The following is a 17,931-nucleotide window of genomic DNA, read 5'->3' on the forward strand; positions in this document are numbered from 1 at the left end:
CACGCCCACCGGTGTTCCTCTCATCCAGACACGTTTATGTCCGTGTGTGTGACGCTGCCCCCCCCCCCTCTCTGCACAGGTTCGGTGTGGACTGTCAGACGGTGGAGTCCAGCGCCGACACGGTGGTCCCCGCCTACAGCCCCTCCCGCCACCACTGCATCTTCCAGACCGACCTGCTGCTGTTCAGCTGCGCCGGCGCGCACTCGTCGCTGCAGCGCGTCTGCCCCTGTCGTGACTACATGAAGGGCCAGGTGGCGCTGTGCAAGGACTGCTTATAGCACCGACAGCCTGACGGGGAGGAGGAGGGGGTGTGAACAGAGGATTGCAAAAAATAAAAAAAAGAGGGGGGGGGGTTTTAAACGACGTTGGAGAGTGCTGCCGATCAAACACACACAACCGGACAGAGAAATAGTGACATGCCTGCCGTGTGTTCGTCATATTTATTGTTTCCTCTGTTGCTGGAGGCGGAAGCAGCCAACCTGAGCATCCATCAACCCCCCCACCCACCCCCCTCAGATTCACCAGCGGTGGTGCTGAGAGTCCCGGTGTAACGTTACTTGAATCAATAAAGGGAGTCGACTTCTCTGCTGCAGATCCAGAGCAGCAACGGACAGACGAGAGTCCAACACTCCCTGACAGCCCCCCCCCACCCCTGACCCCCCCGAGTCCGATCTGACTGTTTAATCCTTAGGTAGGTTTGCACTGGACTGGCATCTCTGAAGGCCCACACCCTCACCACAAAACGGAGGGGGGGGGGTGGAAAACCAGAACCAGTTTTACACTGTAACTGACTCGCTCAGAGCAGACATGTATCGTAGACGTCTAGATTTTTATTCTGGAGGTTGTAAAGGGGGGGGGGGGTCCTCTCCCCCCATGTCTAAAGACAGGACAGTGCAGTTGTGATTTTCATACGTTCAAAGTTGTACACTTGTTTTAAACGCTAGACGTTTTATTTAAAGCTATAAAGAGGATGTATGTTTGTACATAAGGCCAGTAGAGAATGGTGGGACGCCATCACGGTTCCACACACATGTGGTGGTGGTGGTGGGGGCGCTCTCTGTCGGTGAAGACGTCATGTGTGAAGTCGTCGTGTCCTTGGTCGTTGTGGCGTTGTGTTAGAGGTGTCAGTAGTGATAACACCCAGGGTTGGAGCAGCTGGAAAAACCTTTTCAAACAACCTGTGAGCAACAAAACACGCCAACAAAGACGTTTACGCCACGCAAACACGCCGCATCTCTTTGTTTCTTTTTTGCATCTGTTTTCTAATCGTCGAGATTTTAATTTGCCTGCAGATTCGCAAAGAAAAAACAAGATTTGTAGTTGTTGTGGTGAACGGATAAAATGCACTATGCTTCTTTGCAGCGGTTTGACACCATATTAGTAACACTGTATATTGTCCATAAGAATTTTTCTTTGATATTTATTTTGCGTACAGATCTTTATCTACGTTTTGTTGGAAATCTTTAGTTATTATTTATAAAGGATGTCTTTTTTTTTTTTTTGCTTACTTTCCTTTTTTATAGATTTTTATTTATGGTGAGTGAAAAAAAAAGAAGTGTTTTTATGTTAATGCATGATTGGTGGGGAGAGGCTTTGTCTGCTTCTGTTCAGCTTCAAGCAGCGACGTGAGAAAAAGAAAAGGAGCCAAAACATTTGTTTTGTAATGCATTAATTCAATGTTGCTGACATCGTCCCACGGTTTAATGAACAGAACTCTTGAGCTGAATTATCTTTGATTAGTCCCACTTTTGTGATTGACCTTGCAATTTTCTATTCACTTTTTAAAAAGAATTAAGATGTTTTAACCCTCGAAAAGCTCCAGAAAGAGCGTACGGATTGGTTTGAAATTGAAGAATCCTCTCATGTTGGTCGTCTTGAAGACAAACAGCAGCAGACAGAAAGGCCTCGTCCAGTTTGCGTTTCCAGTCTCGGTTTGCACACATTCAGCTCCCGTTACCACACGTTTGCACTTTGTCCGCTCAGACGCTTTACTTTTTTTTTTTTTTTTTTTACAAAAAGAAAATACACGTCAGCGACCCGCCGCCAAGTTAGTGTTTAAAAAGAATATGATGTGCCTTTTCACCATTCAGTATGATTCTGCTTCTGTTGGGTTACAGCGGTCGTGAACCTGAACAAAACAGTCACGACAGTCCGAAAACACACAGCCAATCATTTCCATCGTTCATCAGAGTCATCATCCAAGACATCCCATTGGTCACATTTAGTGGAGTAGCTCAGGTTTGGGAGAACAGTGATTGACTATTGGTTTATCGATAAAGATGGGATGGTGCTGGTGTTACGGACCAGATGTTTACCAGTTGATTTACATTACAGGAGTAATTTGATTACTACCAGCTGAATTTGTTGTCAGAGACATCCTGTCACAAACACATCTCCCTGTTCCGTGAAGTTTTTCTACATTACTAGTAGCTACATAGAAACTGTGGCTTTCCTGATTTCACTGCCTTAAACTGTTTAATTGACTGATGTAAATCAGTGTTCTTGACTTGTCGTTCAGACTGAAATACGGTGATGTGGTGACAGTGTTATCCTTCATCACAGGACGGTTCAGTGTTCAATGTTCGCTTTTGTTGGCAAAAAAATATCAGCAGAGCAAAACAAATTTTTGTTCCATTTGTGGATTAACTCAAATCTGCTCTAATACCAATAACAAGGAGGATAAATACCGTCTCAAATCAGTTGGAGATGTGGCCTGTGGTAAACATCATTTTTTGTTGTTTTTATAAGATTTGCTGACAGTAAAATCAGAATCACTTCACTACATTTTTATAAATGGCAGACTTTTTCAGTTTAGTTCATACTACAAAAGTTAGGAAACATCCTCAATGAGGCATTTTATCAAAAGTCCTTTAAGACGTGTGTCCAGACAAAACTCTTGTGTTGTCGTAAAAAGCCTTATTTGCGTTTTTGTCGTCTGGTTTGAGAGCATGCAGTCGGTCAGATTGTCAGCCTTTTTTTTTCTTCTTATTTGCAAAGAAATAAGCTCTGCCTGTTCCTGAAAACGCCAACATCAGCAAAGGTTGTGTTCAACTTTCACCATATCTGTTCTAGCGTTGAATGTCTCCCATCATTGTGAAACAAAACTACTTTCAGTTACATAAACATGCATCGGTTTGTCATCGGAGCAGCAAATGGCAAATAACGCAACGACATATTTTGTTTCTCAGTCTTTGATGAGTAAGAGGGATATAACTTTATTTTTCAATAAACCTTTTTTCTGTGACAAAAGGCTCCGACTCTTATTTAATATTTGTTTTACATCACAGCAATACAGTTTCACTATTTACACGGGCACAGAAGTGTGTGTGACACACATTCATATTTGTTATACAGATATGGAGATAAATGGCCTCCTGTTGAGAACAGGATGGGACAGTCAGTAGTCAAGACTTTTAAATGAACAACAATTCTACTTAAGAATTATTACCATATGAAGAATCAATGAACCTGAAAATTAGTCTGTTGTGTTTCAATCAATCAAACAGCAGATAATTTGAACACAGGATTTGTTCTGTTAAATTATTTACTCTGCATGTGTATGTGCTTGTAAACCACTGTGTGCTCGGCGTGTCCCATGCAAACAAAAATATGAAAGCAGATATTCTTGTTTCTAAGAACAGACGTCGTTTTTAGTCTGATTTGCGTGTCGCATGAAGTCATCTTGCGTTACAAATGTTCATTCAGTTGCAGTCGCTGCAACAAAACACTGAAGTCAGGAAAACCAATGAACACTGATAAATTCAAGTCCAACCTGCGACGACGCCTGATAATCACGTTTCACATTCATCCAAAGGATTGGAGCGTTCATGACAACAATCAGCCTGAATGATCTCCAGGTGTTAACCCATACCGATCACTCAGTTTGTGCTTCAACTCTGATTCACATCTCGCTCAGAGCTGCACCTCAAAATGTGCTCTTCTTACATCCATCAAGAAAGATTCTGACAACAGCAAAGCTTGAACAGCAAACTGTGGAATGATCCACATCTCCACCAAAATCTCCTGGAATGTCCCCAATACCCCCCAATTCAAACAAAAAAAAATACATCAATATGTTTAATAATTCATCCTGCTGACAGAACCATTGAGGGGTAATATATCTCATACTCACTACAGTTCACCATCAATTCTGCACTAATGTTCTTGGAGTAATTGGAAAAATAAGTTCCTGACTGGGAAAACTCACAAAACCATATTTGTTTTAATATCTTATTAGATTCTATCCACACAAAGTGACCCAGATCAGTCTGGTCCTCCATCAGAGTGAACCCTGATCACAAGTAAGGCAATATTTTAATATGTTAGGATTATACTGGTGCAGCAAACAGGTTTTAGGGCAAAATCACCTCATAAAGCTTCAAACACGAGTCAGGCAGAGGGGTCACGTGACAGGATTATTATTATTATTATTATTATTTTTGACAAGGCAGCAAAAACGTCACCTCTGCTTCATGAACGGAGACGTAGGTCTAATTTCACCACCAATAAACGATTAATACCAATGTACAAGTTGCCAACTTAAAAAAAAATCAAGCTTTGCGTCTTACCGGATATGACGTCAAGGCTCTTCCGCCGACAGGTGTCGTTAGCATCGGCCGGAACTAGCAGCTAGCAACGAGCTAGCTAAAACACAAACTAACACCCTTCGACTGGTTTAGCTTTTCTGCCCTAGCATACTAGAACTGTTATTAGCCGTGTTGAGCTCTACTGCTGTTCGCTGCGGTGATAATTGATATCACCTGCGCTCGCGCGGTTAACCTTTGACCCTCAGTTACAGGGTTTAACAAGCGGTTGCCCATTCAAGCGCGACACCTGGTGGCCGGAATGAGTATTGCACCTGCTTAAAAACCGCCGTAAATAGCATTTATGGTAGCGATTGTAGAATAAAATCTAAATATTCCAGGGAAATTATTTTAAAATAAATACATTAATGTAATATTAACAATATTCATCAGTTATTTTTTAAAGCTCCAGCCTAAAATGCTGCGTCATCTGAATCTGACACATTACAAACACAGCAGCTCCTATAATGAACTCGGTACTGAGAGCATGCAGGGCTCCAAAGACAAACAGCAGCAATAAATAGACAGTCACAATTCAGTGTGAGGCTCTGGTCGTCATGGCACAAAATTATGCCAGTGATAGTCCTGATTTGCAATTTTAACTAAATAAGAAAAACAACAAGTTGTTGGCCTGCAGCTATGGTTTGTGCAGTGTGAGAGTTGATGGCGCAGACAGGTCCTGACTCTTATTTGACTGAAGTGAGTTTTTTCCTCCAGGAAATGAAGATGGAGTTGGCGTCAAGTTGTTGAAACAGTGCCCACTCTTGCCCTCCATGCTCCCACGGCAACAGTCTAGATAAATATTGCAGCAAATATTATTGAGCCTCTATATGTGCGTGTTTGTGTGTGTGTGTGTGTGTGCGTGCGCGTATACTTATATATCTGCTCCCTATTCCAAATGTGCTTTGTACTGACAAATCCTATCTGGTCATAAATTAAGGTACGACATTAATACTCTACTGCTACATCAGCTACATTAGTCAGACATTTTATAGCACAGCTGAGCAAAGGCCTCAAGGAACCATGGGAAAAATAAACAAGTGCGGGTTGACGGGGCGAGGAGGTGCTGTACAAAGATCTGTTGCTTTTCAGGAGCAGTTTACTCCCTTAAGCCGCAGTCTTGAGTTTGTCTCATTCCTGTTCTGTCGTTTCTTTCTCTTCTGTGGCAACATTTTGAAGAAAATTCCTTCATAAAGAATCCCTTTCCACCTTTTTTAACCCTCTGTTTTAAATAAGGAGGCATGGAATAACAGACCAACATGCCCCAGTCACCTGTAACAGACAGATAAAGATATTATAATGTACACCACATTGTTAAACACTTAGAAGGTGCAGAGCATTGTATCCGCCCTGCTCCGTCATCCCCGGTTGGGATCCTCAGCTCGTCTTTGACTGGGAAGACTGTACAGATACCAGAGCCTCCGCCAGCACCTCCAGGGCTCAGTGTGATTGTCTGTGGACGGACAGGAGGGGCCAGAGGCGATGTTCCCTCTCCCGTCAGTCGGCTCCAATCCAACTCTCCAAAAATCCTTTTTCTCCCTTTCTTTTCCTCCGCGGTCCGTCACTCGAAACGCTCGTAGTTCCTGGTCTGACGGACCCGCGGGACCATGTCCAGCAGCAGCCTGGAGCAGAAAGGGTTAATATTCAAAAATATGACCCAGTTCAAACTAGTACTCTGACTCCACGTCACTCACTTGACTCCGTAGGCGAGGATGATGAGGCCGATGAGGACTCCTATTGTCCCATCCAGGTACCACACCTTGGGATCATGCTTGAACACCTCAGCGCTGACGAGGATGGAGAACCCCATGACCCCCCCCACCAGCGAGTTGAATCCTGGAAAGGGAACACAAACAGTCCTTCTTGGAAAACACGAGTGGGTGAGGATTTTTTTTGGAATGCGGCCCTCACACTCCCGCTAGGAGTTCAGAGGAGGTGCGATACGAAGCGGAACGTCTCCAGAGACGTGACACATATTTGAAAAGCCGTCATTTCCTGGAGTTTAAACTCGTTTAAAACCAAAGTTCAAGTTAAAGCACGGGTCACAAACGAGTGTGTGGAATACCAACCGTCAGTGATGAGGGCTCGGCTCGTCAGCACTTTGCCCAGCATGAACTTGATCACGGCCAAGATGATACACACCACACCACTGATGATGGACACGCTGAACAGGAAGCCGTCCTGAAACAGACAGACGGTCAAAAGTTCTGTTTTGACTGCTTATGGAGGGACAATTTCAAACCCGTGTTGAATTTTAAACATGCTAATTATAATTTATTTCTAGTCTAATGCACCGATGATTGAAAATTGGATAAATATTAAAGTATCAGGTGTCGAGGAAACCAAACTTGACAAGAGGAAAGCGGTGAATTGATAAAATAATCTTTCTTTAAAGTGTTTCTTTTTTTTTTTGTGGGACTAAAATTATTAAAGGAGGAGGAAATGTAATCAAAATGAAATGTAAGGCACACAGAGCGGCTGCAGGGAGGAAGGGAGGTGCAGAGCACTCAGCGCCTCTGCGGCAGCATTAATATTGCACTACGGCCTTGGAGCCATGAAAAGCTACTCCGGCGAGCTCACAGACATCAAATAGGAGAAGCAGAGAAAAAACCTCGGCCGCTGCACGACGGTGGGACGCGTCGGAGCCGTGACTCAGCTGAGAAAATGAAATCTAAATAGTGATTTATCCTCCGGTTACTGGACGCATTCCTCCGCATCAAGGATCAATGATCCAACAGAACAAATAACGGCAAACTAACACGTTTACAAAGTAGATATTCATTATTTATTTTAAACTATGTACTTTTGAGATTACTGGAATGTATTACTGCATAAATACAAGTGTTGTTCCACAAGGACCAACTTTAGGCCCCTTTCTGTTAACAATACCAAAACTCGATCCCATCATTTGATCTCCTGATCAACATTCTAAAGTGGCTGAGATTGCATTTTTGCAAGGGGGGGGGATGACAAACAGTGCAGCCCTTGACATTTACGTTTGATAACCAGATAACCTTGTGCAGCATCTCCTCTCTTCTGTAGAGGGAATATTTCTTTTTAAGTAGCTCGTTCTTAAAAATGCATGGATGTGATGGATGTGGAAACTAAACAGGAACAGGACGTAGGAGCAGAGAAAAGGAAGTTCTTCAGTCATTTATAAAAGAAAAATAATAATAAGATGGACAGGAAATCTAAATATTATTGCACCGATTTAGAAACTTCCACTTATCTAGTTTTTAAAACCTTAACGGTCAAAAGGCATCACCTGGAAGAACCGAACATGCTCCCACCTCCACAACATCACCCTCCATCTTCCTCTCCTCCTCACCTCTGCATACCGAAGCAGCTGCTTATTAACATTTCAGAGAGGAAGAATGGAGGAAGCGAAGCTCATTGCAGTATTCAGCGGGGAGGGCTGTGAGGCTTTTACAACAGATATATATAAATCCGACTGTGATCCAGCAGAACGCAGCCAGGCAGAACCTGAGAACGGCATTATGGGAGCGGGTCGGCAGACGGATCCTCGCCACGCCGACAGTCTGCCTGTGTTTAACGTTTGACGGCGGCGAGACGCGAGGCTTTACCTCTCTGGAACCACAAAGAATAGACGGAAAACACAGATGGTTGGATGAATCAATAAAGATTTGAATTGAATGCTAATTGAGTCTCGAGCTGCAGAGACCGTTTGGAATGCATCGGCTCGTTTCTGTTCTGTCGCCGATCCAAACAAAGTGTGCAGATGCTAAGGAGACAGCAAATCAATTATTGAGTTGGACAGGAATTCTAAATGAAATTGGTCATCCTATAAGGCCGCCTGTCAAACACCCCCCCACCACCACCAACAAAACCACGGCCCGGTCCTTTCCCCTTCGACAAAATGCTGTTTAATGTGTCAAACTCATGTCCCGGGGGCCGAATGTAGCCCACCACATCATTTTATGTGGCCCGCGATACCATAAAAGCTCAGAGTGTCTAAAAATAATTAGGTCAAAAGCACGCTTTTACCAGAAACTACATTTCCCACAATGCAGTAATTAAACCCATTTTCACTCCACACAACAGCAGCCGAGCTGTGATTGGTTGAATAAAGTAGAAAGAAGAGGTGATGAGCCTGAACACTTGCTCCATCTCCGCAGTAATTCATCCATAATATCACCATACTTACTCATCATCATCATCATCATCTCCAGCGTTTCTACGGAGATGAGAATTGGCCGGCGACACGGGGATGAAGCTATTTGAGGAGGTGCGATTCGTCCTGCGTCTTCACACCTGAGCTTTGTGAGATTCGTCATCTGGCAGCTGCAGCGACGCGTTCACACACACACACACACACACACACACACACGCCCGCACACACACAAACACACACACACACACGCTCATACACACTTTCACACGTGATGTCGACTGGGAAAAGTAGCAAACTCCATCCGACGCTGAAGCGGCGCCTTCATCTGTCTACCTTTTTCTTTTTTTTTTTCAAACTGGAGGAACGATCTGATTCTCGGCTGTGACCTCTCTGACCCCCCCATCAACAGGTGACGACCAGGACGTGGATGATACCGGGTCAAAAGGTCACGCGGGGGAAGAATATCAGATCTGTGCATAAAGAGCTGTTTGTGTTGGACTCTGAGAAGTGCACCCGGAGTTTGAAATGATATTATTAGACACAGGCATAAAGTCAACAGAGCCTTTTATGGACTCTAAATAAAATCCTCATCTCCAGCAGACAGCTGGCGTTACAGCAGGGATGGGAGACGCGTCCTGGCTGGACTAAACGGTCGTGGCTGTTTGAGCTTTAAATAGCCGCAGATTCCACCAGAAATCTGATTATACACCAAAGTTTGGGCTTAAAATCACCATCCAGGCTTCAGGGATTGGACCCGGCTGAAGGAAATGCAGCTTTCATGACGTTAATGTGTCCCGTTTACGGATAAATCCATCCCATAAGGCCGCTTGAAGCCCAAACGCTTTCTAGTGTGAATCCAATTCTGACCCCCGACGCTGATTTCACACTTCATCCACTGATTTCTCTGATCGTCTCCTCTTACCACTTCAGGTAGCAGCTTGGTGGCCAGGTCGTGGATGGCTTTACCCATAATGCACAAGGACGACAGGATGAAAATCACACCCAGGATACAACAGGCTCTGCGAAGGGAAAAAAAAGAGGAAGAAGAAATACATGAGAAGCCAAGAAACAGATTCCAGCGCCAGTTCCAGCTTGGATCATGTGAACCAATCAGTGGTGATTAAATTATCTGTCTACTTTTCTGTCAGCGCGGCGCCGCTGAACGCCAGCTGTAACCGCCTGCTCCCGTTTAGCACCAGAAGCATCGCTAGCGAGAGAAGCACATCTTCTTCTGTTGGGTTTCATTTCCTCCCAGACAGATCCTGACGGGTTTCTACCCAAACAGGAAAGAGATCGATAATGAAAGCAGCCGCAACCAGCGGGGAAGGTTTTTATAAACACAGCGCTCATAATCATCCGGATTATTCCAGATTAAAACAAAAGCTTTGGAAGATTTGAGCATTTAGGAGCAGGATTTAAAGAAAGACGTTTCCCTGATCGGAAAGTTTTCGCAGCTTCTTTGTAGACATGCATCAACCTGAAAGTCAGTCTCTTTTCTGCAATGAACTGATTTACTTCTCACTTAAAAAAACTGGCAGCTGTGACCTTTGACCTTTATGAGATGGACGGCTACTGGATGAATTACCCTGCCAATTTATAATCATGACTACATCGATGAGCGAGATGAGGATGGACTTGGAAGCAGGGGACGCCCTTTAAACAACTGGAGCACAAGCGGGTGTTCCAGAGCCGGACTCGGCGCCCCGAGGTGATGACCGGATGTGGTAACCAAGGCAACAACCAACATCACTCCAGGAGGTCCAAAGCAGGACACGCGGTGCATCCACTCTGCTGATGAAGGCAGCGGATGTTCAAAAAATGACAACGAACACAATGATAATGCTTGAGTTCTCCCTCAGGTGTGTGTGTGTGCGCGCAGGTGTGTGTGACATTTGTAACACCAGCCCCACGTCTCATTCTAACCTTTGCAGCCGTTCACGGAACAACAAAAAAAAAAGATCTCTGCTCCCAAAGGCTCGGCTTTTCATTCTGGGAAACAAAACTCAGTAATTCGTCTTGTTTCGACGTCTCGCCCTCGTTACCGTGGCAACTGCTGAAAGGCGCTAGCTGTTAAACAAGTACACAAAAATAAGGTACAGGGTGTCCGCATGATGGGAACATGTATGGAACATGAAGATCAAGGTGTGGGGGCGTTTGAGTCGCTTGCATGTGAGTCTCGCTTTTTCTGTGGTTTACTCATCCGTAAAAGTGTGTGTGTGTGTTCACCGGTGTGTGTGTGTGTGTGTGTGTGTGTGTGTGTGTGGAAACTCTCTGTGAAGCCAATTACTGGGCGAGCATCTCCCTGAACTTTGAGCAAATTCTCCAATTAGCGTCTGAAAGGACAGAACGGAGCTCACCGCCAGGAAGCGACAGAGATTTAGTGTTTATATATTAAAAAAAAACACAGATGTGATGAAGATAAGATGAAGGCAAACAGCAGAGAGCGCGCGTGTGTGTGTGTGTGTGTGTGTGTGTGTGTACCGAACGGTGTGACTGATCCATGGTATGAGCTTCATGCTAACTGATGTCACCTTGTAAATAAAGCAGAAGCTAAATGTAGCTTTTATTGATGATTTTGTTGTTTTTTTTGATGATCTGGTGGATTCCACTCTGAATCAACCAGATGGGCAGAGGAAGTGACTTTTTTAAAAAGATTTCATCTGATTAATTCAGTAACAGATGCTTTTGTTTTGGCTAAAATTCACTCGCTGTGATCTCCAGACAACAGACGACCCTCCGTTTCCTTTCTTTTTTCCGCTCCTTCAGCCGCCGCCATTCAACACACTCTGAAAGGCCCCGTCTTGACCTCCGATCCCCTCTCTGTTCTCAGACAGGTACTGATGAGACGGGAGACGCCGGCCTGTGATTGGTCCTTTAAGACTTGCATTCGGTTGGACTTACATGTATTCGCGGTGTGCAGAGTGGACGGCGGCGGCGTTGCTGTACCGCCACAGCACGATGACGGAGGACAACACATCCAGTGTGGCATCGAACTGAGGAACCACCCACACACACACACACACACACACACACACACACACAAAACACGTGTCAGATTGTCATTGTAGAGAAGCAGGAGTTGATTTAGCGAAGGCGAGGCTTTACAGGTGACTTACAGCAAATCCAAACGCTGAAGCGCTGTGTCGCATGACGGAGACCGCTGGAAGGGAAACACAACGGCGTTAGTTTAAAAATTCATGAGGAGAATTATTTTGTTTCATGAATTCATGTCGTTATTGTGACACAATGAGTCTGTTTTGACCCCATGATGATGCAGATGTGATGAAAACAAACAGCAGAATAATAATCATCTCGCCGCGACGGGAGGGAGTGAGGAGAGCAGAAGGAGAGACAAAGGAGAGAAAGATGCAGAGATAAGAGGGGAGGAATCCTCTCTTCTCCCCACCCAGGTTTATTTTTAGCTGGACTCATGGGGGGTGGGGGGGGTAACTTGCGGTTTCTCTCTCTCCCTCCGTCTCCTGCGCCTCCTTTTCATTTCAGCTGCGAGGAGAGAGTAATCCAAAAACAGTAAACAAGAAAGAACGCCGCCGTCCTTTGCGTTTGCAAACGCTTACCCACATAGACAAACCAGGAAAGGTGGCGGTGGTGGGGGGGGTGTTTATCCGACACCAAAGATCTGCATAGATACAGCTTGAAGCGCTGTCAACAACTGACTGAGAAAAGTGTCTATTTTTTCACCAAAAGTCACGTGACGAGCAGGTTTCAGTCGCTTCGTTTGACCTCATGGGACGGATTATAATAATAATTAATCCAAAATATGAGAGATCAGGGGGACGGAGTTCTATTCAGAGAAATCTAGCATCATCTTGTCGGAGAATCCTGAAGAGAAACATCATGTTCATAAATAATATACCTCATTAATGAAGGTTTATATTCATTTAAGGAAGTTTAAACTGGAACAAATTCAGCAAATTCAGGTATTTCTACTCAGAATGTCATCGGTGTTTTAGTTTAAGGCCTTATCTTTAAACATGAAAACACTCAGGCCCTTCGTGGCTCATTTATCAGCGCTGCAACATATTTATGATCCGGCAGATAAAAGCCGACAGCTGTTCAGATGACATTAAATAGGCAGCGACGTTATTGTGTGTTAAGCATCGTAAACACAGCCTTGGAGACGAGCTCACACACGAACAGCTTCGATGGCGCTGCGTTTTTAATTTGTGCTGTTTCACAAGGCCGACATCTCACACCGCAAAAGCGGGGGTCCGCATCCAGAGATGAACGTCGCTCCTCCCTCATCCCCTCTTTTCCTTCCCTTTTCTCCTCCTCCCTCCTTCATTAGGAGCAGAAAGAAGGAAAGAACAGTGTCTGGATTAATCTGCAGTCAGAAAAGCTGAGCCCAGCGTCGGCTAATTGGCTCCCTGGAAACCTGGTTGGGCGTCAGCGGGGATGCATCGCATCACACACACACACACACACACACACGAGGCCCCCCCCCCCCATCTTTCCTTGTCTCATCTGACAGGAGGAACAGGAGAGCAGAAGATGAAACATCATCCAGGCTCCGGCGTGTTATTGGCTGCTGCTGCAGCGGCGTTATGCAGATCAGCCAGGCGCTTTGCTGTCAGGCTTGTTTTTACAGTCGGTGGAGTGATGGTGTTTGTGTCACCGCACTCCCGTACCAATGCAGATGCTTTGTTATTAAAGCGGGAGTGAGGGGCCTCTGTTGCTCCTTCAGCCTCTTTCTAGAACAATCACACTGGAGGTGAAACTCCGGGTCGCCGAAAGTTAGACTCTGACTGATCAAAGCTTCAGTTTGAGCCTTCGATTTATTTCTTATTAAAGTGTTGATAGCTAGCAGCCTATCTGACACAAAGACAACAAACAGGAAGGGACAGCCTTCACGGCTCTAAATGCCTCTAAAATCAGTAGTTAGGGTTATTACTTGCTTGACAAGTGATAAAACATGTTAATCGCTGTCATGTGGGAGTTAAAAGCTGGAATGGATGCAAAGCTAATTGCATGTTGGCAATAGAAATAGACACTGGTCTCTATTTCCTCTCTGACTGCTGCCAAAGAAGAAAAACAGACTCAATCACCAAAACGTCCCATTTCTTTAACTAAAGCAGAGACTGAAGTGTCTACAAACGTGCTTAACTCTTTTTTAATGTTGCTTCTTTTCCCACTAGTGAGCCTATATGTTCTCTACGGGACATCAGAAGGGACAAAAAACACAGCATGTTGCTTAAGCCAGTCTGTTAGTGACAAAGTTATCCCTGTGGTCGCATTAAAAACCTGCCGGCCCCTCATAAAACGCTTTGAGCTACGCTGACGTGTCCCAGCGGCGGTCACTGGGTCAACAGAGGGGCTGCTGGGAGCAGCAGCAGGTGTGACGTGATCGTCCTCGCGCTGGATAAACACTGGCTTCTTTATCCTTGTGACATAAATCAGTTTCGCGATGGGGGTCAAACAGGACGTTCCTGATGAAGACCGGGAATCTTTGTGCAGACGTGATGGAATCATCGTTCAAAAATAAGACAATTACAATAAAAAAGAATGAGGAGCTGTAAATACGATGACGTTGTCAGACACATTTTTGCACCGGAACTAAAAGCATCAGTGGACGAAGTCCGTGAGTCTCGACAGAATAAAGTATTTCAGCGTGGAATGAATCATGTGTACGTTCACCGAAACATCATGTGACGGAGAAGGAAGTCGCCAGGCCGGCCTGCCCTGGACGACAGCACCACCATGTCACATTATCATAACAGGAAGTAGCCGCTAAAGCAGGGGAGAGGTTCTGGACGCCAAAACAAAACACCCCCCACTTCTTCTTCTTCTTCTCTTTCGAAAACAAACCAAGGCACTGCTCCTTCGTCGCCCTAATTCTCGTCTTCCTCTGCTCATCTCTGCAGCTAATTTGCAGGCAGTGCCATGTTTCATTTATGAGTAAGAGAAGGTAGAAGCTGTACCACCGCAGGACGACAGAGACGACGCAGAAATGTCTAATGAGGACGACACGCATCAAAAAACAGTCTCGTCTTTGGCGTCACAGGAAGTTTTAATATTGCTGCACATCTGCAAAACCACAGCTGAGGTGTTTTCGCCACGCTGCAGCCTGTTCCCTTTACGTCTGCATCTGCTCAACCCTGATCTGCATTTACCGCAGAGGAGGAAGTAACAGTCAGACCTCTCAGGTCTCTAACTGTTTCTGCTAAATGCTTTTCAAAGGTATCTGACATGCATCCACGTCTACACATCACTATGCCTGAATAATACACACCATTCTGTAAAACAGGCCTCTAAATCCAAACTGACAGATGAAAAACAGGGAAAAACGAGCTGAATCTTCAAAGAGAATCAATTCCAACCTTAAATCCAAAATTGAGAGAGAAACATTTGACGTGCCGCGATAGGAAACAGAGCAATCCCGGCCTCTTGTCTGTGTCAATAACAAGAAGAGAGAATGAATTCACACGGCGCTGTCGTCCCCGACGCAACGGTGTTAAATGAAAACACAAACCCGGAGGTTTACTTCTTGCTCACGGACTCCAAATCAAAAAACGTCTCCTGTTGTTGGGAGAAAATGCTGCTTAAAGCAGGACTCAGGAAAGGAAAGACCTGGAAGGAGAGTTACTCACTGAAGGCCACGACGGCCAGGATGAGGGTGACGGCGATGGAGGCCCACGACACCCACAGAGCCTTCTTACGGTAGCTCTGTGCTTCATGGGGCTTCAGGCGCATGCTGCTCTCCAGAAGACCTGCAGACAAAACGCAGGGCAGACGAACCTGTGATGTACAGATGTGACTCAGAGAAAGAGACGCAGTGGAGTTTATACCAATACTAAACTGATTTACTTTATATCATATAGCAGATCATAAACACTAAGAGAAAAGCTGTTGTTACCTGCACTGCTAACATATTATTAACTGATAATTACAGTAATAAATGTAAAACATGCATCGCTTGTCATGTGCTCCTTCAAAACAAGAGTATTTACAGCTAGGCCTGTTGGACACAGCGGCGCTCAGACCTAATTGCTAACATTAGCACAGCTACATAACAATTCCAACATGCGAGTGTTGAGTAGTTCAGATCGAACAGGCTGGATGTAACACCGTTTAGCATATCATAAATAAATATAATTAAAGTTGGGGATCATAAAAGTATTTTAGCCAACTATTTCTGAGTTTATTAAACTCCATCCTCATCATATTACAGTATTTCTTTTTAAAATATCCTCCTCCTTTCAGAGAAAACACACTTATTCTCTCCTCTAGTAAAAGGAATCCTTGATGAAAGGCTGTGACGTACCTGAAACTGAGTCGTGTCTTTCACACCTTCAGCTCGTTTGAAATTTTATCACTTTATCATTGTGAACTCGAGAGACTAGAATGTACTTCAATTATCCATTCAAAAGAGAAGAGTGTACAGAACTGTTATTGATTGTTATTTTTTGAAAATAACTTTTGAATTTTGAGTTTTTAGTTCAATTATTCTCCAATCTGCCCAAGTTTCCCTGGCAACAGCTTCAGGCTGGGAATCACCGCTTCACAGTGACTCCTCCTATCACCAAATATCTAGAATCCAAATCATGATATTTCCCTCATTTAAGTAACAATCTACAGTTTTAAATCTAAATTTAAGAGTATGCAGGTGCAGGAAAATAATCACTCTGCAAACACACTCGCTACTGTGCCACATTCAATAAGTGGAACACCTGTCATTACTTAAATGTCTGCCTGGTTTTCACTGTTTCCTGAAACGCAATCAACTGGTTAATTCTTACAACATGTAATCACTGCGTTTCAACATGCATGAAGAAACGCACCCTGTGTTCCATCTCTGGCTCTGTCGACAAGTAAACATATTGATCTGGAGATTAACGCGTCTGTCGTTTCCCAGAGGGATTAAGTCAGAATGGAAAAGAACAGAATATACTTTTTTTTTTTAACTTCAATAAACAGAAATAATTTCAAATATGAACACATTTCCATTCATGCGTTACAGTACATCTGCTCCTGGGAGCCTCTCCATGGCATTACGCGCAGTGCGCGGTGCGTCACGGCCACAGGGAGTGAATACTAAACTTTCAGATGATTTTTCTCCTCCTACCTCGGTCCTCTATGCTGTCTGTTATCTTCATCTCCTGGTCCATCTTGAAAGCCTCTCCCTCCCTTTCTGCGCTGGGATGCTGTTGCTGGGGGTCCGCCTGCTCGCACTGCCCGTTCACCACCGTGGGGTCCACCGCTACAGCCGGGTCCGGGACGGCGGTGGAGTCTGGGGGTACGGGCTCCGTCATCTTGTCGGTGGGCTGCGGTTTGAGTGAGGCGCTCCGAAAATGTCACACCTGGACGAGAAGTACAGGCTTTCAGGTGGGAAGACACCCAGAGCGGGACGGAGGGAGACTGCTGCAGGTCCGGCTGCGTCAAGTCGGACACTGTAAGGGGGAACACCACCGGAAATGAACAAAGATGGATTTCAAAACAAGTGTCTAGGCTTGTCTGGGGTTTTAAATGCTCAGTTCATGGTTAAAAAAATGTGTTATTACCTTCTGTAAGTAAAAGAAACAAACACATTTGGCAAATTTACACATAAATAATTTAAGACAACATTACACTAGCCTGTACACGACTTTATACAGCACATATTTGACGTCTGTATTACGGATTCAATCAATTCGGACTCTCCTCGATAACAAGATTAGCTAATAAAATAACATTTAAATTGGCATGACACAAAGAAAAAAAACGTTAAAAATGCAAACAATTACACGTAGAAACACAGATAAGACTAATTATGAATGCTTTACGTGCGTTCACTCTATTAGCATAATCTATTTTTGTCATTCAAAATAGACGTGACGTCAAAGTTAGCATGTTTTACGCGAGCTAGTGACATTTATTTTGAAGGTGCTAACCGGTAGTAGCCTCCCGCGCGTGTCTCCCTGCTGACAGATCGGACGTCTGGACAAACAGGGAACAAAATATTTTACAACAATCTTCTTTTCGCGGCGTGAAACGTCCACACCGGGGCTCTAATTGCTCATCTCCGTGGGGCGAACATGCGCTCAAGTCGAACGAAACTGCTGCTGCGCCGCGCGCTCCGCATCTCCGTGCCCGCGCGCGACAAAAACATCTGTCCCATGTGTGTAGACGGAGCTCGCGCGGACGCCTCGCGCGGAGCCTCACCTGTCACGTGCGCGTTTTATATGAGATTAGATAATTAATCAGAGTGAACCAAGTGTCTCC

The 17,931-nt window shown here is 44.7% G+C and overlaps 2 protein-coding genes across 5 annotated transcripts in view; one reads left to right on the forward strand and one right to left on the reverse strand.

Moving 5' to 3' along the window:
• Nucleotides 1–3,051, forward strand: part of mgat5 (alpha-1,6-mannosylglycoprotein 6-beta-N-acetylglucosaminyltransferase) — a 49,839-nt gene extending 46,788 nt beyond the window's left edge. For all 3 annotated transcript variants that reach the window (XM_068309224.1, XM_068309225.1, XM_068309227.1), the window contains one exon: nucleotides 80–3,051. In XM_068309224.1, the coding sequence (XP_068165325.1) occupies nucleotides 80–278 (199 nt within the window). In that variant the 3' untranslated portion in view covers nucleotides 279–3,051. The remainder of the gene's footprint in view (nucleotides 1–79) is intronic.
• Nucleotides 3,052–3,188: 137 nt separating this feature from the next.
• Nucleotides 3,189–17,903, reverse strand: LOC137591309 (transmembrane protein 163a). Of its 2 annotated transcripts, XM_068309229.1 has the most exons (9): nucleotides 17,601–17,903; nucleotides 16,796–17,120; nucleotides 15,321–15,440; nucleotides 11,832–11,875; nucleotides 11,617–11,708; nucleotides 9,638–9,734; nucleotides 6,653–6,764; nucleotides 6,278–6,419; nucleotides 3,189–6,205 (listed from the first exon to the last, which is right to left on the reverse strand). In XM_068309229.1, exons 2-9 carry the CDS (start codon nucleotides 16,980–16,982, stop codon nucleotides 6,145–6,147), a joined length of 855 nt encoding a protein of 284 aa, XP_068165330.1. In that variant the 5' UTR covers nucleotides 16,983–17,120; nucleotides 17,601–17,903; the 3' UTR covers nucleotides 3,189–6,144. The 2 variants fall into 2 exon arrangements, with proteins under 2 accessions (XP_068165330.1, XP_068165329.1); XM_068309228.1 differs by having other exon boundaries at nucleotides 16,796–17,903.
• Nucleotides 17,904–17,931: the final 28 nt, after the last annotated feature.

Source organism: Antennarius striatus, chromosome 24 (genome assembly GCF_040054535.1).
Source record: "Antennarius striatus isolate MH-2024 chromosome 24, ASM4005453v1, whole genome shotgun sequence".
Classification (NCBI taxonomy): Eukaryota; Metazoa; Chordata; class Actinopteri; order Lophiiformes; family Antennariidae; genus Antennarius; species Antennarius striatus.

Excerpts from the sequence above, each read along its gene's own strand:
- LOC137591309 (XM_068309229.1), bottom strand. The coding sequence starts at position 16,982 with ATGACGGAGCCCGTACCCCCAGACTCCACCGCCGTCCCGGACCCGGCT. Across the intron at positions 15,441-16,795 it reads AGACAGCATAGAGGACCGAG|GTCTTCTGGAGAGCAGCATG; the intron begins GTAGGAGGAGAA and ends TTTTGTCTGCAG. Across the intron at positions 9,735-11,616 it reads TCTGCACACCGCGAATACAT|AGCCTGTTGTATCCTGGGTG; the intron begins GTAAGTCCAACC and ends TTCCCTTCGCAG.